The sequence below is a fragment of the Notamacropus eugenii genome, chromosome 3 (assembly GCF_028372415.1).
Source record: "Notamacropus eugenii isolate mMacEug1 chromosome 3, mMacEug1.pri_v2, whole genome shotgun sequence".
Classification (NCBI taxonomy): domain Eukaryota; kingdom Metazoa; phylum Chordata; class Mammalia; order Diprotodontia; family Macropodidae; genus Notamacropus; species Notamacropus eugenii.
The window spans coordinates 398,375,944-398,400,827 of NC_092874.1; the positions used below are offsets into that span (position 1 = coordinate 398,375,944).

General features: G+C 39.0%; 1 protein-coding gene across 4 annotated transcripts in view; it reads right to left on the reverse strand.

The window, feature by feature from the left end:
- Positions 1 to 20,752, reverse strand: part of LOC140497235 (acyl-coenzyme A synthetase ACSM4, mitochondrial-like) — a 31,200-nt gene extending 10,448 nt beyond the window's left edge. The window contains exons 1-9 of one of the 4 annotated variants that reach the window (XM_072597940.1): positions 20,597 to 20,749; positions 17,068 to 17,097; positions 16,709 to 16,957; positions 14,824 to 15,034; positions 12,276 to 12,483; positions 8,742 to 8,885; positions 8,442 to 8,598; positions 5,075 to 5,154; positions 588 to 711 (exon numbers count right to left, since the gene is read on the reverse strand). In XM_072597940.1, coding sequence (XP_072454041.1) covers positions 588 to 711; positions 5,075 to 5,154; positions 8,442 to 8,598; positions 8,742 to 8,885; positions 12,276 to 12,483; positions 14,824 to 15,034; positions 16,709 to 16,909 — 1,125 coding nt within the window. In that variant the 5' untranslated portion in view covers positions 16,910 to 16,957; positions 17,068 to 17,097; positions 20,597 to 20,749. Of the gene's footprint in view, positions 1 to 587; positions 712 to 5,074; positions 5,155 to 8,441; positions 8,599 to 8,741; positions 8,886 to 12,275; positions 12,484 to 14,823; positions 15,035 to 16,708; positions 16,958 to 17,067; positions 17,098 to 20,596 lie in introns of all 4 variants that reach the window. The other 3 variants (XM_072597939.1, XM_072597938.1, XM_072597941.1) reach the window with 3 other exon arrangements.
- Between the last annotated feature and the right edge of the window lie 4,132 nt (positions 20,753 to 24,884).

The following is a 24,884-nucleotide window of genomic DNA, read 5'->3' on the forward strand; positions in this document are numbered from 1 at the left end:
ATTTATATATCAGAAATCAACAAAGGCTATAAATTTTGGGGGTGAGCATTTATATATCAGAAATCAACAAAGGCTATAAATCAAGGCCTGGATTATTATTACTTTTTATTGTCTAGATTTAAGAAAGTGTTGGAGAAATGTTATTATGGTGGATTAAATGCAAAAATGTATCATGCTTACTTCTTTTGAGAACTGGTTGTTAAACATTTACCAGTACATCATTGCATGTAGGGATTAGCCAGGTGAGTTAACTCTCTCTTCTATTACAGGTTATCACTTTCTCTGAAACTTATAGTCAGAAAGAGTTGCCTCAAACACTGAAAGGGAGTACCAAATAATTAAAATGATTATTTACATGATTTTCCCAGTGTCAGAGGTGGTATTGGAACCTAGGTCTTCCTGGCTTCAAGGATGACTCTCTCTGTTACAACACATTGCCCGATTTGTCAAAGGATTAAAGAAGGGGAGATGGGGGAGTGTCCATTACTTTCCATACCATATGAAAATCCAAAGAGTTTCCAGGGCTCTAGCAACTTTTTTCTGCATGTAGAGAAGCTCTTAAAGTAACCTTAGTCATTTGCACATACCACTTCGGTCTGCCCATAGCCTTCATACAGCTCCAGTCCTGTCTGACTTTTCCACTGTTCCCTCACTTCTGGGTTGAGTGGCTCCCCTGCAGTCAAGCAGTGCTTCAGGGTTTTGAAGTTATAGCTTAAAAGGCAGAGAAATTGTATGAGTTCATCTGGAAAGTGATTTTAATTAGTTGACTATTTCAGTTAAGAAGTACAGTGAGAGAGAGAGCAAGGTAGATGGGGGAGAGGGAAAGAGGAAGGGAGAGAGAATAGAGAAGGGAGAGAGAGGTAGAGAAAGGGGAAAAAAAGAGACAGAAGAAGGGAGAGCAAGATGAAGGAAGGAAGGGAGGGAGAGAGGAGTGAGGAGGAGAGACAAAGGGAGGGAGAAAGAAATGGGGAGGCAGGGAAAGGGAGAGGAAGGTCTTGGGAAAATTTCCTAAAACAATTTGAGATTGTGTGAGACAGATGGCTAAAAGATTTATACATGTAACACAGCATTACCTCCACTGGGCTTATTTCCCAAGGAGGACAAAAAGAGAGGGAACATATGTCAAAATACTAATAGCACCTTTTGTGGTATCAAAAAACTGGAGGTAAAGGGAAGACCTAATGATGAAGAATGGCTGAACAAATCACATGGTAAACAAATGTAATGAATTATTATCACACAGTAAGAAAGTGTGAATATAAAGAATTCAGATAAGCCTGTTAAGACTTGTATAAACTGGGAGGTAGAGCCAAGATGGCAGAGTAGAAGCAGGGACCTTTCTGAGCTCTCCACCCAAACCCTTCAAAATTCCTGTAAAAAATGACTCTAAACAAATTCTAGGGCAGCAGAAGCCACAAAAATAACAACGTGAAACAGATTCCAGCCCAAGACAATCTGGAAGGCCAAAAGAAGAGGTCTGTTGCACCAGGCTTGGAGCAGAGCACAACCCAGCATGGACCATGCAGGCACAGACTGGATTGGAGCAGGCCTCAGGGAGCTGAATCATCGCACCATGGTTTCCAGACTTCTCAACTCACAAACACCAAAGACAGCTTCAAAGGGCAGTGGGGAAGCTCTCTTACCTGGGTAAGAGAGGTCTGGCCCCAGTCTCAGTCTCAGCTTCAGCCCCAGCCCCAGGGTAGTGGCAGCCACTGCTATAGGAGCTGGCTGTTTCTTGAGCTCTCAGCCTACAGACATTGGGGGAATTGAGAGGCTGATCTGGATCGCAGTCCTGGGTGGCGGTTCTGGGGTGAGGAGGAGCGCTGGCATGGAGGAGCTGGTGGTAGCTATAAAGAGGGAATCCTACTCCCAGATCCAGGGCAGAAAACAGTGCTTATGGTTGCTCATGGACCAGAGGGCAGGCCAGGAGAGGAGTAAACACCTCTCCTTTGATGTCACTTCAGAGGAGCTGGGAATTTAAAGCCCTTGGCTTTAAATATCTCTAAAAGCAGCTGCACAAAGATTCTGAAACTTGGGGCAATGCACCCTCCACTTAACAAGGAGCTCAGAGGTCAAGTAATTGGTTGGGAAAATGACCAAAAGGGGGGCGGGGAGGAATAAGACTATAGAAGGTTACTTTCTTGGTAAAAAGGTATTTTCATATGACAAGGAAGATCAAAGCGTACAACCAGAGGAAGACAGCAGGGTCAAAGCTCCTACATCCAAAGCCTCCAAGAAAAATATGAAATGGTCTCAGGCTATGGAAGAGCTCAAAAAGGATTTTGAAAATCAAGTAAGGGAAATAGAGGAAAAATTGGGAAGAGAAATGAGAGTAATGCCAGAAAATCATGAAAAACAAGTCAACAGCTTGCTAAAGGAAACCCCCAAAAAATGCTGAAGAAAATAACACCTTTAAAAGTAGACTAAACCAAATGGCAAAAGAGGTCCACAAAGCCCATGAGGAGAAAAATGCCTTAAAAAGCAGAATGGGCCAAATGAAAAAGGAGATCCAAAAGCTCACAGAAGAAAATAATGACTTAAAAATTAGAATGTAGCAAATGGAAGCTAATGACTTTATGAGAAATCAAAAAATTATTAAAAAACCCCAAAAGAATGAAAAAATAGAAGACAATGTAAAATATCTCATTGGAAAAACAACTGACATGGAAAATAGATCCAGGAGAGAGAATTTTAAAATTATTGGTCTACATGAAAACCATGATAAAAAAAGAGCCTGGACATCATCTTTCAAGAAGTTATCAAGGAAAACTGCCCTGATATTCTAGAACCAGAGGGCAAAATAGAAATGGAAAGAATCCAACAATCACCTCCTGAAAGAGATCCCAAAAGGAAAACTCCTAGGAATGTTGTAGCCAAATTCCAGAGGTCCCAGGTCAAGGAGAAAATATTACAGGCAGTCAGAAAGAAACAATTCAAGTATTGTGGAAATACCATCAGGATAAGACATAATTTAGCAGCTTCTACACTAAGTGATCAAAGGGCTTAGAATATGATATTCTAGAGGTCAAAGGAGATAGAATTAAAACCAAGAATCACCTACCCAGCAAAACTGAGTATAATGCTTTAGGGGAAAAAATAAAACTTCAATGTAATAGAGGACTTCTAAGCATTCTTGTTGAAAAGACCAGAACTGAATAGAAAATCTGACTTTCAAACACAAGAATCAAGAGAAGCATGAAAAGGTAAAAAGGAAAGAGAAGCTATAAGAAACTCATGAGACCTTTCTCAGTATTAGGGTAGTTAGAGGGAATATATGTGTGTGTGTGTTTATGTATGTGTGTATTATATAGGTGTAGGTACATGTATATTGTATATATGTGTATATATGTATAAATGTATATATAGACAGAGGGCAAAGGGTAAGCTGAATATGAAGGGAGGATACCTAAAATATAAAACTAAGTGTTGAGAGCAATGTCCTGGGAGAAAGAGAAAGAGAGAGGCAGAATGTAGTAAAGCATTTCACATAGAAGAGGCAAGAAAGAGCTTTTACAATGGAGGGGAAGAGGGGGGAGGTGAGAGGGAAAAAGTGAGCCTTACTGTCATAGGATTTGGCTTAAGGAGAGAATAATACACACTCAATTGGGTATGGAAATCTATCTTACCCTACAGGAAGGCAGGGGGGAAGAGGATAGGAGAGGAGAGATAATAGAAGGGACAGTAGATTGGGGGAAGGGGTAATCAGAAGCAAACGATTGTGGTGTACAGGTCAAGGGGGAGAATGGAATAGATGGAGGGCAGCATAGGACAGAGGGAAATGTGGTTGGTCACAACATGACTGTTATGGAAGTGTTTTGCATGGCTACACATGTACGGGCTACATTGAATTGTTTGCTTTCTTCAATGAGGGTGGGTGGAGAGAAAGGAAGGGAAAGAATAAGGAATTCAAAGCTTTAAAAATGAATGTTAAAAATTGTTTTTTCATGCAACTGGGAAATAAGTTGTATAGGCAATGGGGTATAGAAATCTATCTTACCTTACAGAAAAATGGTGGGGAGATGGGAGAAGAGGAGTGATAGAGGGGAGGGAAGATTGGGGAAAGGAGTGGTTGGGGTGCAGGCTGTCTTGGGATGGGGGGAGGGGAGAGATGGGGAGAAAATTTGGAATTCAAATCTTGTGGAAGTGAATGTTGAAAACTAAAAATAAATAAATTATATATGCATATACACATATATACATACACATGTATACATATACATATGACTTGTATGAACACAGGACAAAGAAAGTAGAACCAAGAGAATGATGTAAAGAGTGACCACAGTAATGCAGAGGAAAGGATGGGGTTAAGGACTAGTCCTGAAATTTCACTGGTATAGAGAACTCCTAGAAGAGGGTACTCTTTCCACCAATGCAGCTTAACATTTTGTTTGCACCCTATGGTATTACAGTATTTGTTGCCTTGGGCACAGAGATTATGTGACTTGCCTAGCTTGACAAAGCCAGTATGTGTGCCAGATTCTGGCAGCCAGAAGGACTTGAATCCAGGCCTTCCTGGCCAGCTATCTATCCAGTATGCTATGGTGCCATTTGAGAAATGCGAAGGAAAACAGGTCCAAGAGACATCAGAACTCAGATCAATGTAATCACCCATCTTGACTCCAGAGAACCAAAGCTGAACGATTTTGATGCCTCCCTCCTCTCAGTAGAGAGGTATTGCCTATGGGTGTGAAATTCTATATATATCCTCTCAGACATGGTCAGTGTATTGCTTTGCTTTGTGTAACTGTTTTTCTTTTTTATGGGTGGGGTGGTTCTGTGGCAGGGGTAGGGTAATATTAGGAAGTGACATTGAAGTAAAAAAAAAATTATTAAAACATTTAAAATTTTTTTTGAAAGGAGAAAATACAAATTTCCTACCTGAGAAGAAATTGGCTGAGGATGGTAGTGGTCAGGGGTATCTGTCCTGGAGTTTATTTTAGAGCATTGGTTCAGAAAATAGCATAACTCTTAAGTTTCAAGATAAGTGATTTTGCCAAACCAGGAGTTACCAGTTTTCTGCCCCAAGGCAATATGGAAAATAAAAAGAAATGATTTTTTTTTTCTGAGATACCTCTTAAGGTCTTTCTGTATAAGCATCCGGTACACAGTTGGAGCACTGCAGAGAGTGGTTATGGGGTAGTTGCAGAGAGTCTAAAGAAATTAGAAAAGAGACCTCAGAGGTTAAAGATTAAGAAATCAATGAGATGTTTTAAGCTTCTAAATACAATTATAGATTTAGAAATAGAAGGTACTTTAAAGGTCATCTTAGTCCAGACTCCTCATCTGATGGATAAAGAAACCAAGGAGGAAAGTGACTTATATAGCTGGAGAAGGCTAGGTGGGACGGTGGATAGGGTGCTAGGCTTAGAGTCAGGAAGACCTGAATTCAAATCCTACCTCAGACACTAAATGTGTGACCTTGGCAAGTCACTACATCTCAGTTTGCCTCAGTTTCCTGATCTGTAAAATGGGATAATTAACAGCACCTACCTCCCAGAGTTGTTGTGAGGATCAGATAAGATAATGTTTCAAAAGCACTTTACCCAATTCCTGGCACATAATAAATGCTTGCTTCCTTTATTCCTTCAGTAAATCATTCAAACTCAGGTCATCCGACAACTCTAAATCCAATGTTCATTCCAGTGAGAAATTCTGCCTCCTCATCTTTTCTAATTCCTTTAAAAATGTGGCCATTACACATCACAAGACCAAGGAAACTTATTCATTGACAGTACATTGATTATATTCTTTAGTATCATCAAATGTTGCAAACGAAATACATTTTATAAAGTTCCAACTAGTTCTATTTCACTGCAGGAATAACTCAGGGTATTTTACTTGAAATCTAGCTTCCTCAGCAAGACCTCACTAGCCCTTCTTCTACATATTTACATAAAGTATAATTTCTATGCAGATAAACAGAACATTTATACATGTGAACTGATACAGTAGGAACTCTCATCTTTTCCTAAGAAAATATAATTTCTTTAGATGAATTTATAGAATGAAAGAATACTACAGCCTTCAAGTTTCTCAGCCCTGCCACTACTGGATCAGACTCTAATCTGTTAATATCCCTGTAAATGAAACAATTCTGATACCAACAATTCTGATATACCCACTAAATTGATAAAATTAATTAAAAATTTAATGTTGGCAGAGTGTGGTAGGCTAGGACATGAGCTATGACTCAGAGAGAAATTCAGAAATTTCTAGCTCACTGAAAACAAAATGTATAAATTGTCTTAAATCTTTAAAAAAAATGTAATTAAATTTTTTATCATAAGCATGAAAACTATGAATACACATTTATATTCAGTTGCACAAACAGCCCCTAAGATAACAGCTGCACGGAAAGCATACAGTGTTATTGTAAATGTACATGTTAACTTTAACAAGATGATAACTAGATCATCTTATTTATTTCTGTATCTTCTTCCCAAGGTCTGTCATGATTTTCCTGACCTTTTCCTTGTACCCTCTGTTGTTTTTGCAACTTTCCCTCTAGTGAAATAATTTTATTTTATTTATTGTGAAAATTACAATCTTTTTATTGTTGATTTAGTTATAATGATAAGACTCCAATATGGAATCACTTAGACCAAGGTATCCTAATGCCCATAAAGCAAATGGCAAAGATAGACAAGGTTGTACTTTTTCATTGTTCTGACTATGCTAACTGTGTTTCAAGCAGTTAATGCTTGCAACTTCTGATTGGATAAAACTCGAACCCTTTTCCAGTTTCTAGTCCCAATAAAGAAATTCTCCCTACCTGAGTCTCACCAAGTAAAATATCGATAAGTGAGAACTTCACCACTTCTGGCTCTGATTAGGAATGTCTTCTCTCATATCTGGCAACAATTACATCTTCTCCACCAAACCTATTTTTAGAGAATATAGCTTTTCCACCTGAACTCCAGTTTTATGCCTTTCCTCCAACACATCTCCTACCTTTTCTCCCTGGGGGGTTTCTTACATTAGAAATGGGGGGTGGGGTGGAGAAGTTCTGTTTATATCTGCTTCCTTGCTGTGCAGAAATGATAAAGCTCTTATTTGTACCAACTTCTTGAGTACCAATTTCCATAAATTACCTGACCCAGGCCCTTGCTTTAACTTCATTTTTAGGCCAACTAAAATAATTTTCCATAAATACTTAAAAATTGTTTAAGTTCTTCTTTATTATTCCTTAGATTTTTCAAGTTATTTCCTTCCAGTTGTTTCAGTTGTGTCTGATTCTCAGTGACCCCATTTGGGGTTTTCTTGGCAGAGATACTGGAATGGTTTGCCATTTCCATCTCCAGCTCATTTTACAGATGAGGAAACTGAGGCAAATAGGGTTAAGGGACTTGCCCAGGGTCACACAGCTAGTAAGTATCTGAGGCTGAATTAAAACTTGGGAAGAGAAGTCTTTCTGAATTCAGGCCCAGCTTTCTATCCACTGTACCACCTAGCTGCCCTTGGCACATAGTAGACACTTAAGAAATACTAAATGATTGACATGCCCAAGTTCATACAAGTAGGAACAGGGCAAGGTTTTAATCAAGGTCATCTGACACCAGTACCAGTGGCCTTTCTATCAGTTCATCATCTATTATTGATAAACCATAGTAAATACAATTTGTAACCCTGAGCCATATACTGACTGACCTCAGGCCACATAATAAGGTTGGTGTAGAAGGAGGAAAGATCCCAGCTTTTCCAGAGCTTTGGCTTATATTCAGATTTCCAAACTACCCCATCTCAACAGGTACCATTGAGTAGATTTATAGGGCAAACTACCTAAGGCACATAGAATTCTCATGTGTTTAATGGCATATGGTGCATTCTACTTTTTTAATATTCCACAAGGGAAAATAACTGCCCTTCATCACATTTTTCTAAAGGTTAATGAAATCTCAGTCATTTGATACCTTAGTCTAGCCCTTCTTACCTGAGAAGAAGGAATAAGCCTGGTGTTTGCAAAGCAGTATCAAATTCACGGATTAGCACAATGAGAAGGACAGAGTAGGTACAGAAAGGGCTGCTCTGGGGCAAAGTACCCAAGATCTTGCTGGACTTAGAGATCTACCTCTGCCACATATTGTCTTTGATTCACTAAATCAAAAGCAAAATGTTTGTTTTTGCTTAACATTCCTTAATTGATTACTTAGAAATAGGCCCTTAAACTGTCATGGATCATGGTGATTTTAATAAATCTTAAGTAATTAAATAGGGCAAGATTTTATGCTTGAGAGAGCTGTATGTGTTACCTTGTCAGGATATTAAATAAATGCATTCAACAGTGAAGCCCCTAGAGACTTTATGCTGTAAACAAGAGTAAATTCCATAAACCCAGGAAACTCTGTTTACTGACTAAGCACTTATTTGTGGTTATGTGGGTGACATGGGAGAACTCCAAAAGTTTGTGTCAGGAAGCTGGTGGGGAGGCTGTAACATACATCTAAGAAGATATCCGTGTCAAACAGGGCCATGCGGTGCACAAAGACACAGGCTCCACGAATCCAGGTCGAAAAGACACTACCAATGGCAGCCTTCACCCAGCCCATATCAGACATGTTCCACATGACATCTGAAGGTTTCAAGTCCAACCAGTACCTGAACAAGACCAAGGAAGAAGAAAAAAAAAAACGTTAAAAGCATCCCTGTGTTAATAAAAAGTAAATAGGCAGCTCCTGAGAGGCTATAACATTGTAAATCTAAATTCATGTAGGGAGCCATGGTGTAGTTCCAAACTGTACCTTCCACAAAGAGTGTAGCCGATACCAAGGCTACTCTGGGAGTGCAGGGCCATTTTGGGAGAGCCTGTTGTCCCGCTGGTAAAATAGATAGCCATGGGTTCACGGCTTGATGTCTTCATACAGTTATGTTCTTCAGAGGCTGACCTGTAAAATGTAGCCAAAGACAATGACTGAAGTTGAGGGATCAGTTTAATGCTGACACTCTGGTTTTGACAATGATAAATTGTGATAGCTTGTACAGTTTATGAAGCACTTCCCCACATATGATGCTATTTGATTTTCACAACCTGGCATTTACTTGCCATTAGAGGTGGGCCCTGCGTCAGAGTGACCTGGCTGATTCCTGGTGGGTCAATAACTCAACGACGTTTTATCCCTATGTAAATGATCTTCTATTACCTCCTGACTTTGACCCTCAGGCAGGAAGGACTAGTTCCTGCTGCTACTCATACTTCTCCTTGTCGTATTTTGCTCAGGAGATAATAATCATATTAACATACCATTGTTCGTGTGAAAGGCAGGACCAAATGGAGGCAACTAGGTTAGTTTAGTGAATGGAACACTTGATTTGGACCCAGGAAGACCTGATTGTTTAAATCTTGCCTCAGAAACTCACTAGCAGTGTGACCCTACTGAAAAAGTAGGTTGGGGAAAGTCTTTTCTTTTCCTCCTCAAAAATAATTTTTATTATAAACTTAATGAGTTTATAATAAACAAAATGAGAAATTTCATCGGATATAAAACAGACCAAAAAAACCAGTCACAAACTTCTTCCATTTGCTAAGTCCCAAAGGTAAAGATTGTAACAAAATAACTTATTGCTCCATGTCTCCTGCTTTTTTTCAATTGTATACTCATAAAATTTTCCTTTAAACAACAGGAATTTGTATAGCTTTCCTCCTTTTGCAGACAAGACAACTCCGACTTTAAGTAAGTTTGTCCAGGGTCACAGAGATAGTTAGTGAAGTGGTACGTTAGATTATAGGCTTCTTGAGGGCAAGGGCAATCTTTACTTCTTTTCGTATCCCCAGAGTAATGCCCAGATGAATGATTGATTGAAACAGCACTCAAACCTAGGTTTTCTGCTTCCTAGTCCAGGGTTGTTATGGCCTTTGAGGACACAAAGCCAAAAAAAAAAAAAAAAGGATAAATAGTCCTTGCCATCAAGGACTTAACATTTTACTGGGGGATACAGCAGATTAAAAATAATTTGAAGAGGGAGAGATCACTTATAATTAGGGAGATCAAGAAAAGTTTCCTAAAGGAAGTGGTATCAGAACTGAGCTTGGTAGACACCTAGGGATTCTAAGATGCAGAGGTGAAGGAGTGCCTTCCAGGAATGCAGACCAGCCTGTGCAAAGCACAGAATTCCTAGTTTGGAGAACTGCAAGCATTTTGGAGAATACATAAATAGAAAAAGGGCAGTAGAAATCTGGATAGGTAAGCTGCTGCCAGTTTGTGAAGGGCTACTCATGAAGCTACAGCACCACCTTAAGAGTTATTGTCCCCATCTTACAGATAAGGAAACTGAGGCAAACAGAGGTCAAATGACCTGGCCAGGGTCCACACAGCTAGTAAGTTTGAGGTTTGTTTTGAACTTGGGGCTTCCTGCCTCTAGGCCCAGCACTGTACTACTATAATTTTCTCCTATCTGTGCAAATGTACTTTAAATATAAGTAATTATAAGGATATATTATGATTTTATTGTTTTGCTTCGAAATACAATTTTTTATCCTATTGTCTTTGACTTATTGTGATGGTAAGCAAAATAGGATTTTTTGCTGCTTTTATTTTAGTATAATGAAGTGCCTCTGATTGAATCTTGCCTTTATCAATCAAGAGTCTTTACTAGAGTAAAGTATAAAAACAAGAGTTTCTTTAACTAGAAACAGTATATGTATTTGTTAATGAGGTACTGGTTCTCCAGGTTTGTGATGCTCTCTGGCTCTAAAAAAGGTATAAATACTCTGAGTTGAGGTTTTACTTTGGGGCTTACTGACTGGAATTGTTTGTTTGGCCAGATGAGGACTCTGGGAAGCTGCTAAGGAAACTCTTCCCCTCCCGCAACCCCCCCACCCAGCTTTGACAACCCAGATGTCAGTGCTTCCATCTCTGGTAACTGTGGTCAGAGAGTTGGACCTGTCTGTTGAATTCAGACAGAGGAAGCCATGTCTGTTGATCTTTGATTTCTCTGTTATTTTCTTTGAAGTTCAGGGCACTAACTCTCCTGAACTGGGTGAATGATATATGTACTGGTTAAAGAAATGATACATGTGCTTGATTAAAGTGATTGTTAGCCCTTCAAAAGTTGCCTTTCCTTTTATGAATGCAGATCTAAGAACTTGTGATAGCAGGCCCCCTTGTGTATGTTGGGTTGCTTACTGATACATTATGGCATAGTTGGCAGGATCTGCATAAATTAAAAGGAAAGTATGGGGTTTTGTGGGACTGGGAAAATTGTCTGTTGCTCCCCAATTTTGGTGACTATTCTGTGGAGCCACAAGAGGTAGGGATGGCCAGAGCCAGGGCTCAAGTGGATTAGCCTGACTTCAGACTGTGCTGGAGGGGTAAAAGTTCCAAGACTGCGTTGTATTCAGAAACCAGACCATAGAAATGAGAGCTTAGAATGGAGCCCTGGAACCCGAGCAGAAAACTGACTTCGTACTGACCCAGCAGAAGCAGAAAGCTGCTGGTGTGCCAACCTCGGAGAGGTGAGTGGTGGAATGGGACTATTCATTTCATCTTTGTATTTCTAGCTTCTGGGACAGTGCAAAGTAAGATTTTGATTAATGCTCATTTATTGATTGTTCAGTTGTAAGTCTTTAATAAATATTTTGTGGGTTAGATTGGATTAGAAGGGAAGGGATGGAATCTCCAATCCTAGAGTTCAAAGAATCATAGAATTTCAGAGTTGAAGGAATCTCAGCAGTTAACTAGTCCAATCCATATACCATGAAGGAACCTCACCACAACACATTCAATTGGTCAGACATTCTTTGAAAACATAAAATGAAGTGGAAGCCTTCCCTCCTAAAGTAGACCATTCTATATGTGAATAGGTCTAATATTGCATTTCCCTTTACATTAAACCCAAATTTGCCTCCTAAGTTCTCCCCATTACTCCTGGTTCTGTTCTGTGGAGCCAAACAGAACAAGTCTAATTGGTCTTCAGTACAGTGAATTACTTGATTACCTGAAAGAATTCTCCCATGAAAAGGTGCTACAGACTTGATCCTGTGTACAGTTCCTATGTATGTTGCTTCATTCCTTTTCAACTCAATAAAATTAAATTCCTACTACGCGGAAGACACCACACTAAAAAAACAAACCTATCTGTCCTGAATTGTTTGTACAGTCTCCTGGTTTGTAAGATTTCTTGAGCTTCCTCCTTTGTGGTTCAATGGATTTTATTATATGCCTCAGGTAAGGATCCCCAAGCAACTTAGAGGTTCGACAAATCAGTCCACATGGGGGAAATCTTTTAAATTCATTCATATCTGTGGGTAATATAAGCCAGAGTCGGAGAGTACTCACTGAAATAACTCATTGAAGTTTAGCCATCCACTGCAGCTATTTTCTGATACCAAGATCTTGGTTTTCAAAGCAGGGCAGTTGGACACGATAGAATCCACAGCTGGGGCTACCTCATCACTAGCCACAATACACTTGGCCTTGGATGCTGTAAGCCTGTAGAGAATGTCTTTGGCTGTCAGCTGAATTGTCCCAGGCATGAAGACAAGTCCTAGAAAAACCAGATAATTCATATGCAAATACATGGTTGGAATCATCTTAACTTTCTCCTAAACATTTGACTGATTTGGACTATTTCAGAGGACATATCATTCTAAGAAGGGTATTCTGTGTTTTATTTTCTGGGTAGGGAGAAGCAGTACCCTCTCTTAATGTGCTTACAAGATAGACCAGATTTTTGTGGTCCTTATGTTGGAAACAGGATTATGAGAAAAGATGAAAAATGTTAGAAGTCAATTGTTGAGTTTTAGGGAAGGGAAATAGCTACTAAACTGGACCAGAAAATCAAGTAACAGACACTGAATGGCAAAATATTGAAATGAACTGGATAGGAGAACGGGTTTAATTGCTCAGAAGATTTTATATTCTCTTGAAAGTGAATTAAAATAATTATAACACAAAATGGTTATTGTAGAATCAATATATTCTTGATGAACATGAAGATGGAGTAAGAAAATAGCTCAGAGAAGGCATCTCCCTTCTTTTGCAGAGTTTGGGGTCCACCAGTGTGGAGCACTGCATATATCAGATTTTCTTGATGTATTGATTGGTTTTTTTTTGAATTTTTCTCTTTTTGTTCTTAAAATAATTCTTTGTTATGAGAAATGGCGCTTTTGGAAGTAAGGGGAAAGAGGAGAAGGAGGGAAATACAGACAGTGTAAAAAGAAAAATAAACCCAAAATATATTTAAAAATTACCTCAGAGGATACGAATATCTAGAAAAATATAAAATTAATTATTACTCAAACCAATTTGTATTTAACTTGGATATATTTATACTTAACTTTGGCCTTCCTAGCCAAAGAGATGACAATAATTAATTATTGTTATAGAAGTAATTGCTGTGTGGGACTACAGGATTACAGAATCTTAGATTTAGAGCTAAAAGAGATGAACCCTTTTATTTAGCAGATAAAGAAAATGAGGTCCAAAGAGGTTAATGACTTGTCCAAGGTCACTTAGGTAGTGAGTGAAAGAGAGATGAGAATTGAAGGACTGTAAGCACCCATCCTGCTATACATGCTGTTTTTCACTGACATTGGCCAATGAGGGACTGTGATTGGTTGGTTGATTGTTGTCCTTCATCTTCAAAGACGACCAAAATGACATCACCATTGTAAAGTGAAATTTCAGTGTGTCTGACTGTGACTGATCAGACCAATATGAGCTTGGAATGCTAGAATGATAGAGCAACCATAAGAGAAGCCAGTGTGATGGAGGGGAAAGAGCAGACAATTTGAAATCTGAAGACCTATTTATCCTGTATATAGCTTGTTTGTAGATATTTGCTTCCATGTTGTCTCCTCCATTAGATTATAAGTTCTTTAAAGGAAGAGATTGTTTTTTGACTCTTTTTGTATCCCCCACACTTAGTACAGAGCATGGCACATAGTAGATGATTAATAAATATTTATCGACCTCTGAGACATTGAACAAAGTCACTTAAACTTCATTGTAAAATATGGGGTTAGATTGGAAAATCATATATTTAGAGCTTAGTAAGCAGTCAAGCTAGAATCCAAACCCAGGGCTGATCCTAGTTCTTTGCAACTTTGTTGTTCAGTCATTTCAGTCATGTCCAACCCTATATGGGGTTTTCTTGGCAAAGATACTGGAGTGGTTTGCCATTGTCTTCTCTAGCTCATTTTAGAGATAAAGAATAAAGGCAAACAAGATTTAAGTCACACAGCTAGTAAGCGTCTGAGGTCAAATTTGAACTCAGGTCTTCCTGTCTCCAAACCTGGCACTCTATCTACTGTACCACTTAGCTTCCTGACTCTAAAACCTTCAATTGAAAATTTCATCAGATATTTTATTTTAGCTTGAAATTCTATTTACTAATAATAGCTGATATTTATACGATGCTTTCATGTTTACAAAGCACATTTCTCGCAACAATCTTGTGAGACGAGCAACGGGAGTGCTGTCTCCATATTTTATTGAAAGAGAAACTAGGGGTTGAGTGACTTACCCAAGGTCACACACCTAAAAGATAGAAGAACTGGGACTTAAGTCCACGACTTTGGACTCTGTCCTTCACCCTTTTTGTCATACTATAGCTATATCCCCATTTAGTAAATGAATCATTTGGCTGTGCAACACATAATAAGTTTATTATAACTTAGATTTTTATAAAGGGGCATCCATGGATAAATTCCCAGTTATATAACAAGAATATTGACAATTAATTCAGTAATGTCTTTTATATTTCCCTGATTGGAATGCTTTTTAAAAAAATAATAAGCTTATTTGGTTGTTTGAAATATCACTTTTCCTTGTTTCCTGTCTCTCTAAGTTGGCCCCTTGACTTGAGAATGTTAACATCACTGACCTGTTCTCATGCAAGCCACAGTAACCAGCCACCACTCAGGAACTCTGGGTAGAATCACAAGTACTCTGTCTCCTCCCTGGAGGCCACATGACTTGGAGAGGGCATTGGCCACTTTGCGGGATAAGAGGCCCAGCTCCCTGAAGTTCCATTTGACCTCAGCTCCTTTGCCATTAACCCACCAGAGCGCTGGGTTGGGGGGACGTTCTCCTTTCTGGTCAGTGAAACAAGAGAAAGGAATGTGAAGGCTACATCCCTGGAGTCTGGGGTGGAACCTTTAGCGATAGGAACAGCAAATCAGGGCTTGGTATATTATTTTGTTGGTTATTTAAACTTGAGAGAGTCATGGAGAAAAAAATTAATAATAAGGGTTAAATTTAAAATGTGTCACACATACTTTTTTTCTTCTTCTGGAAATCCAATTGTTAAACATTTCCCAGCACAGCCCTGAATGCAGGGGACAATCACTTGCACTGAGGCAGCTTAGTCCAGCACAGAAATAGAAAGGGGATTTAATGACTCCCGGAGAGCAGAGGTATCTCTGCCACTCAGTGATTCTATGAAATGTCTCTGTAATTTCAGAGAGAACTTTTAAATCTTTGAGATGAAAGGGATTTTAGAGGCTATCTGGTCCCATGTCCCACACAAAATGCAATAAAACCTTTTGTAACATCTTTGACAGGTCATCACTCAATTATTTCTTGAAGTGAATGTCATCCACATGACTTGAAAGCAGAGGCTTGGTTTAAATTGGCTACATTGTATTTATTTTCAATTAACCTCTGAAAGACTCATCAACAGATAATTTTTAAAGTTATAAAGTTCCTATAGGTTTGAAAGAGTTGAGAATTATGAAGATGCTAAGCCATCAAGGAATACTTCTGATTTGTGTTTCAGTGCTCAGATATATTCCCTTCCCTTCACTAAATGCTCCCGACCCCATCTCCAAAACTGGAAGGAATAAGATGAATTTGAGGTAATTATATTCACAAAAGCATACCAACGATTGTTTATTGGCTTTATTTTTATTATTTTAAAGCATTACTACCAATAGTACCTTTGGGTATAGCCTGTGACCAGGAGACCTTCAAAAATTACAATTAGCTAACAGAGTTGCTTGGTACCCGTAACAAATGAAGTCATAATGTGAGAAAAGGGAAGGCACTAGGCAGAGACAGGGGAAGTGTAGGTGGAAGGAGATTACTTTTATTTGAGAAGCAAATTTCTTTCCAAAGGAGAAAAGAAAAAAGCTGGAGTGAGAAGCTTAGATAGATAGAGGATTAAAGAACAGAGCTGTAACTTGAATAGGACAAATAAGGTTTTTCCCTATGATATTGAACTAGGAGCTTTGCTTTCTCCCTATTGTGACTGCCATCTCTATGCCAAATCCCAGCTGGCAGTCCTTGACCACCATGTGACACAATCACCCTAAGTTACCCCTAGTGTTCTGTCTCTGTGGCATTCCTTTCTTACAATCCACCTTCCTCCCAAGCTTCTCAAGGATTATCTTGAGATTGTTCCCTCTCCTGACATAGACTGTACCAATGATCAAACTATGCTTTATCCCTTTACTCCCTTTCCGCTCATTTTCCACTGTTTTTTCCCTAAGTTAAAATATTCCTAGTTGTGGCTTTGTTGAAGAATGATTCCTAGGATGATAAATCTTGAGCTGAAAGGAACCTCAGAAACCACCTGATCCAACCTTCTCATTTTATAGATGAAGATGGCAAGACCATGTGAAGTTAAATGACTTCTCCAGGATTATGGTTAGTAAGTAGAGATAGAATTTGAACCAGAATCCTTTGGCTTCTGAGTCAGGGCTCTTTCCATTGGAGTCAATGCTAAGGTGGACCAAAGTTATGTTATTATAAAGTACAACATCTCTTACCTCTTCCAGCTGAGCCCATCTATCCAGTACATCCCCAGCAAAGTTAAAGTTGTCTGGTAAGTCCTGTTCACAGCGATTTATAGCTTCAAAATCAGACAGATTCAGAGGAGCCAAAACCTGGTAGCCTTGATGAAAATACCTCCTAGGGAGCTTAGGACTCCAGATGAATCTGAACATCTGTAACTGGAATAAAATCTTCATGATGGCAAGATGGACTTATGGATAATTGGGCCTTAGCAGTAAAATATCCTGAGAGAAGAATGGAGAGATTATCAGGTTCTCTCTTTATCTTATTCAATGTGTTCAGAGGTATTTTATGGTTCCCACAGGTGTTGAACACCATACCCCCCTTTTCTTACCTGAGTTTTTCTGACTTGGAAGTACTCCATCTTGGAACATGTCCATGCCATGTAAGGATCAAGCAATTAATCAGCATTTATTAAGTACTTACTATGTATGTTCTAGACACACACACAAAAATACAAAAGCCAGTGCCTGCTCTAAAGGAGATTATAATCTAATGGAGGGAACACCATGCAAACAAAAAATATACAAAGCAAGCTACATACAGGATGAATAAGCAGTAAATAACAGAGGGAAGGCACTAGAATTAGGAGGGATTGGGGAAGGCTTTCTGTAAATAAAATGGGATTTTAATTGGGACTTAAAGGAATCCAGAAAAGTTTGTAGCAGAGTTGAGGAGGGAAAGCATTCTAGGCACGGGGGATGGCTAAAGAAGGTGCCTGGAGCTGAGAGATGGATTGTCTTGTTCCTGGAACAGCCAGGAGTCCAGTGTTAGTGGATCAAAGACCACATGTCAGTGAATAAGAAAACTGGAAAGGTAGGAGGGGGCTAGGGTAAGAAAGGCTTTGAATGTCAAACAGAGGATTTTGTATTTGATCTTGGAGGCCATAGGAAGCCACAAGATTCATTTCAAAGAACTGGGAGTGATAAACAGAGAAAAACATTTGGGAGATTTATGACAACTTTCTTTAGATATTTGAAGGGCTGTCATACGAAAGGGGTCAGACTTGTTTTGTGTGACTTCAGAGGGAAGAATAATGACCATGGAGTAGAAGTCACAAAGAGGCAGATTTTGCTTTGATGTAAAGTTAAACTTAGCAATGAAGGCAATCCCAAGGTAGAAAGGTAAAGAGTTGCCTCTCTCTTGAAGGTTTCAAGTGAAGGCTGAATGACTGCTGTACGTGTTGAGGATAATATGGAGGGTCTTCTCAGGAAGGCATGTGTTGAATCAGATGAGATTCCTTCCGGTTCCAGGATATTGTGTTTCTATGACTTTTGTGTTAAGTTTCTATCTCCTCCCTTTGCTTCTAGTCTCTCCAACCTCCAATTCAACCTTCATTCCACTTTAAGACAGTGGGATGTCTTCCTAAAAGTGTGTCTTGCACATATATCACCCTTCTTCAGCCTCACTACTTCCTTCTACCCATACCTCCCACTAAAATAAGCTTTTTTTTAAATTATTTATTCTGTTATGAACTTAAGAAAAACAAGCATTTCCATAACAGCAGAATAGAAAAAAGATGATTGTACATGAAACAGTAAGTCTATTATGTACAGCTTACTATTCCTTTTTAAGTTATGTAACTTTATTTTCCCCCTTTTTTTCTTCCCTCTCCCCTTTCCCTTGCCTTATAGATGGCTACCATTAGACACAAATATATGTAAAACCATTCAATACATACTTCTATTCATCAGCTCTTTCTCTGGATGCAGATAGTGTCTTCCTTCATATGTCCCATGTAGTTAATTTGGGTATATTATAATAGTCACTGAAAATTGTTCTTAAAATACTATTGTTGTTACTATATACAACGTTTTCTTGGTTCCGATCATTTCACTCTTTATTATTTCATTGCAAGTCTATCCATATTTTTCTAAAATTCTTGAACTCATCATAAACTTTCAATGGATCTCCATTCCAGGACAATATCCAAATTACTTAGCTTGACATTCAAGGCCCTCCTTGAACTGACCTTTACCTACCTCTCCAACTTTATCCCACCTCTTCTCCCCTACACAAATGCTATGCCTCCATTCTGAGCAAATGTATCCACCCTTATCATGCAGTATGCATTCTTCTTGATTCCTTCACCCTCTTCAGAAGGCTCTCCTCCCTTCCATTTGTCTAAATTCTATCCTCCCATCAATAATTATAATAGCTGAAGTTCCTTGTTCATTAAACTTTTCTCAAAAGATCTGCTCTGAAATCACAGACTCACAGTACTTGAGAGTTAGAAGGAACCTTAGTGGTTATCTTATCCAATCTATGTCCAAACAAAGCTACCTTCTTGTACCAGACAAGTGGTTCTCCATTCTTTATTTGAAGATTCCTGTAAGGGGGAGTCCACTTTGTCTTTAGGCAGCCCAGTCCACATTTGGGTGACTAGTTGTTAGGATTTCTCTTTTCTTTTTATCAGGTATATTTATGCATGTCTGCAGCTTCTACTCATTGCTTCTAGTTGGTGGGGAAGAGAAGGGGTTGGCAATGGCTAAGATAATTAAACCTTGTTTTGTCTTATGTTGTGTCTTATGGAATGTAGCTACCCTAGGCAAAGCTCCCAGGGTATAGTTTTTAACAGCAAAGTAACCAACTTGCGGAAAGGTGCTAACCTTGAGCGCTCAGCAACAAACTTCAGATATGTTCCCATCTGGTACACAATAGTAAAGCCTTTATGTAGAAGACTTGGAGCCACTGTGTTAAGAGGAAAAGCTCTTCCCCAAGAATTTTTAGCAATATAGACTACAGTCACAGACTCTATTAACTCTCAGAAGTTGTGTTCTCTAATATTGTGTTCCTAAGTCACAGCAGGTATGTTTAAAAATCTTTACTGTTGTGTTTTCAGAAAGAACATACTCCTGAACAGAACGAGACTTTGTGCTTAGCTGTGGTTATAGATTGTGTTCTACGTAAGGCTTTGGCAACTTTCCTCCTATCTTGTATCTCATCCTATAGAAGTTATAAATGAAGTAAGTTTGCATCTTTCACTGCTAGGCTTCTCTTTAACATTGCGTTGTCTCACATGACTTAGCTGAAGGTATTTGCTGTTGCACTGTATATTCAGAGAACCTCAACTTGGCTAACTAAAAACGGTAACTGAGCCCATGAAACCTAGCTTAAGCAGCCATCTAAGGAGATGGGCAAAGAGATTAGTCTTTGAATTAGATGTTCTGGAAACCACAGCTACCTCAGAGTGTTCATATTAGAAATGGACCACTCACCCCTCCATCAATATGTCTAAGCATTTATCTCTTATGTGCCAAGCACTGTTACTAAGTGCCGTAGATACAGAACCAAAATTGAAACAATTTCTGCTCTTGAATGATTTACATTCTGCTGGAGAAGACATCCCTAGAGATTACACTTAAGAGTTAACTTGACATACTATACAGAAGGCAGGCATGCATGGCAGGTATAAATGTGTATCCATCCTACATGGCTTACTAATGTAGATTATATTTTCTCCTTTAGCCCCAAGCATGAATTTAGTAATAGCTGGCATCTTATCCATCAGGGCGCCTAAAATATGGGTTAGCATTGAGGGAAGGGGAAGAGTATTTGCTAGAATTTTCTGTAAATTTACAGTTCAAATCGCCTTTCCAATCCTGAACGTTCTTTTTTTAATAGACTAACTTTTTTCAGTTTTATTCTATCAGAAATACTCTTTTCTTACAGAAGACTGTAGGGATTACAAGGTTAACTCTTTGGGTTAGATTTGGTGAAATTTAGTACAGTAGATGACAATCCTTAACAGCTATCATGTTCTCCTCATTTTCTCAAGGATAAAAGTTCCCAGTTCCTTTAATTTCTACGCTGAAGACCCTGAACCATTTTGGTTGCCTTCCTCTGGATGCTCTCCCACTTACCAATTGTAGAGGGCCGCGCTCCGGACCGTGGCCCCCTGGTGAGCCTGGAGACCCCCCGGGGGTGAGAACCCACCTGCGGATGCTGGGAATGCCCCTTACGGAGCTGGCTCCGCCTCCAGGGCGGAACATGGGAGGAGCTACGGCGGGGTATATATAGTGGGGGGGATGGGAGGTGAAAGTGAGAAGTGAAAGTGACGTAAGAATAGAGTGCGGTCAGCAGCCTCCTGGGGTGAACTGTCTGGTCATTCCCCTCCCCCACAGGAGGGGCCAGAACCCTTGGAAGACCGGTAAGAGCGGTTGGTTTCCAGGAGAGGTAAGCTTCCAGAAACCTCTCAAGGCAGGCCCCGAGCAACCAATGTCCTGTAGAACTCCACACGATACACCAGATATGCTCTGACCAGGGCATAGGATATACAGTGGTAAACTCACTCCTTTCTTCCTCAAAGCTATGCCTCTTACAGAAGCCCAAGCTCTCCTTTGGATTTTTTTCATATGACTGACCTCTGTAGAACTTGCAGTTCGCTAAAACCCCCAGATCTTTTTGGGATAAACCATTGTCTAACCATGTTTGTCCCATGACCTCAGAACTTCTGTAGCATTTATCACTTGTACAGCTTATTTGGCATTTAGGTTATGCCAATTCTTTTTGTTTGGCTTTTTATAGCTCTGTCCTCACCCTTACTAGACTATGATTTCTGGAGGGGTAAGGCAGGGACGTGCTTTAAACCAGTATGGTACTCATCCAGCCATCTGTACTCAGTGTTTGTTGATAATGATGGATAATGAAAGGGCTTCCATTAAACACTCATTGTTCATCATCTTGCGTGGAATGGAGAATCTGTTCTAGGAGCAGATGTGCTTGGGTTGTCAACAAAATTGTGTGTACAAACACCTAACAAAGGGTACAGTTTGCACCATTCTGTGGAAATGTTGCTGCCATATGCTCCCACTGCCCAGAGTTGCTTGTTCCAGAGTGGGAGAATTGAGAGCTACATTTGGCTCTGTTAATAGTCACAAAATCCAAGTAGTGATAACTGACAAAGTTATCTTTATCACTAAACTGTCAATAATGCTATCATAGAAAGAAGGCACTCCATATCTAAGAAAAGTATGGACCTTTCTCCATTTAGAGAGATGGGGAAGAGAAGAATAAAGAGAAGAAGGAAGCAGAGAAAAAAAGGCTAAAGGCTAGCATATTTATAATTTAATTTTTTGTTCAACCTTTCTTTGGACACAATGAGTCAAAATTGGAGCTGTGTTTGGGAGCACTGTCTCTCTGATGTCCTGAGGGACCCTCCTTCCCATGGCAAATAACGACCAGAAATAAACAGAGGGATGAACTAGACAAATGTTGGCACTTGCAATGTAATAAGAATGAGTAGATTGCAGTAGCTGTATGATCTTCATTAGCTTCTGTCTATTTGTGCTAGGCATTGCAGTGGATGGGATGCCAGGCCTGAAATTAGGAAGACTTGAGTTCAAATCCAGCCCCAGACACTTACTACCTGTAAGTCTAGGCAAGTCACTTAACCCTGTTTGCCTCAGTTTTTCATGTCTAAAATGAACTGGAAAAGGAAATGGCAAAGTAGTCTAGTATCTTTGCCAAGAAAACCCCAAATGGGGTCACAAAAATCTGGACGTGACTGAAATAACTCACCACCAACAACAAATCTCAATGAAATGCTGAAATGAAATTGCTTTCAGAAAACTAACTGGGGAATTCTCGTGTCCTAAGGAAATTGGTGTCATTCATTCTAAACAGAAAAAAATTAAATTTATGTACAAATCTATTTCTCGATTTTATTCCTCCAACAAAGAGATTGTTAGATCTATGGAACAAAAACTCTTGCTTTCATTTTTCCCATAAACAAACGTCACGGTACCTTCATGTTCTTTTTCTTACTAAATTCCTGGATTAGCATATCTACATTCCTGGAACTAAATATTTAAATATTCTAGGCTGATCCAAACTGAATTCCCACACCCCACACACAACTTAATATTTTCCCATAAGTGCTGTGCAAAACAATTATAAAACTGGCATTGAGTGATTGCCTACGTAGATTTTGTGGATTTTGACATTTATACAGTATTTCAACTGAACTTTAATTCTAACCAAAAAACATTACAATTTCTGCACAGAAGTGGCCAGTTTTCTGTTACCTTAATCTCAGAGTTCCCTTTTTATTGATGATTCAACCAAGGTATTAAACTACTGTCTTCAGTTTTCTTGAAATATCTGATTCATAACAGATTAGCCTAAAAAAATAACATACGGACTTGGAAAAACTAATTTTGAAAGCAGCTACAGCCTGTCTTGGGCTTGTGTAACCTTGGAATGTTATGTCAATTACATTTCATGATAAGCCTGGTAATGCAAGTAGTTTACTATTTTATATCAGCCTATTTTTAAAAATACAAATAATTCAGTGAAATAATTTCTAAAACCACTAAAATTAGGAAAGATAATATTTATACTTCTTAAGTAGGAACCTTCTAAAAAGGTTAGTGCTTTTGGAGATAGAAGTCTACAGGAATTCCAGAGATTCTAAAAATCTTTGTAAAGAGCCCCACTGAACTCATGAGTCTGAAAATACCTCATCTAGAAAATAACATGTAATTTTCATATTGTCCTTTGTCAAATAACAAAGCAGCCCACTTCCATATTAAAGAGGCAGGATAACCAGGGTTGTGTCTATGCTGGAAAGAAGTGATAGCTTTCCTGTATTAGGATACCTTAGATTTAAAATCATCTAGATTCTTCTATGCGTTATCCTACAGTGTTTTGCTTACCAGGAGTTGCTACTGTTGGTTCAAAAAAGCCTATTTTTCCTCCACAAGGACCCTTCTCCGCACAAGTCATGAACCACTTTCTTCTTTTCTTTATGTGTTATAGCCCTGAGCCTCTAGTGCTCAGTTGGGAGGACTGTCTTCTCCTGGGAGTAGGGTTTTCATTTCTCTGGACAAAATGGCTCATAAGACAAAAAGGTAAGAGCAGAAAGGGAAAATATAGGCCTAGCCTCCCCTTTTGGCTCAGTTCCAAAACATGAATAATCTATTGTACAATAGGTTATTTTTCCTCCCATGGAACTGGTGATATCAAAATCCATAGAGCTCCAGTGACCTAATACAGCCTCAAAATAATTATTGTGGTAAAAATTATTGTTGATTTGTGATTTTTGGCTGTTCCATATTTATCACAGATTTACCCAATGAAGCCCAGTTAAGCCATAATAATCACTCTGTTTACTGATACCATTAGAAGATATGACAACATGAAAAGATATAAATAATTTAACTACTTAGAGTCATCTAGATCTTAGAGATTAAAAAAAAACCCAACCAAACTTAATATATTCCCTATCATCTGATTTGAAATATTAGCTGCTAAAATATAGGAAATGGATCTTTATTCTGTAAAACACATGCTTTCCTCCCTCCTGCCCCTTTTAGGTCTAACCTCTGAAGCAACTAACTAAATATTTGTTGGTGATGATAGAAATGTTTCATGAGTTGCCATAGGAGAAGAATTCATCACCAAATGACAGGTCAAGTGATGAAACAGGCAGGCCAAGTTCTGCCTATTCTTACAATTCAATTACTTGCACCTTTTCCCTTCTATTCCTACTGCCATCATTCTATTTTAGGACATTGTGTCATATATGAATTAAGTTCCTAAGTAGTCTCCCTGAGTCCAGTCTCCTTCCCTAGAGTCAGCTAAGTGGTACAGTGGATAGAGTACTGGACCTGAGTCAAAAGGACTAGAGTTCAAATCTGGCCTCAAACATTTACTAGCTGTATGACCCTAGGCAAGTCACTTAATCTCTATCTGCCTCTGTTTCCCTAACTTTAAAAAAGGACAATAATAATAGCACGTACTTCATAAGGTTGTTGTGAGGATCAAATGAAATAAAGTGCTCTACACAGTGCTTGTCTCGTAGTAGGACTTAATAAATGCTTCTTTCCTTCTTCATACTTGGTTACACTCATCTGTGGAAAGGAAATGAACTGTTGCTAAGATTGTGTTCAAAGTCTTTCCAGATCCTGCCAGGGCTTATATTCCACTGCCATGATGAGATATTGGCTTAGGATTTCATGGAGTACAAAGACAGGAAGGGAAGGGTAGGTTGGATTGCCACCCCCATGCCCCATTTTAAAAAAATGAATAGTGCTATTGATGACTCTAAGTTTTCTCCTGAAGCAAAGGTGCACTTTTTTTTTAAGCTTCCAGTGATGCCACATATCTGCAAATCATAAAATACCATAATTTACCAAGAATTGAACTTGA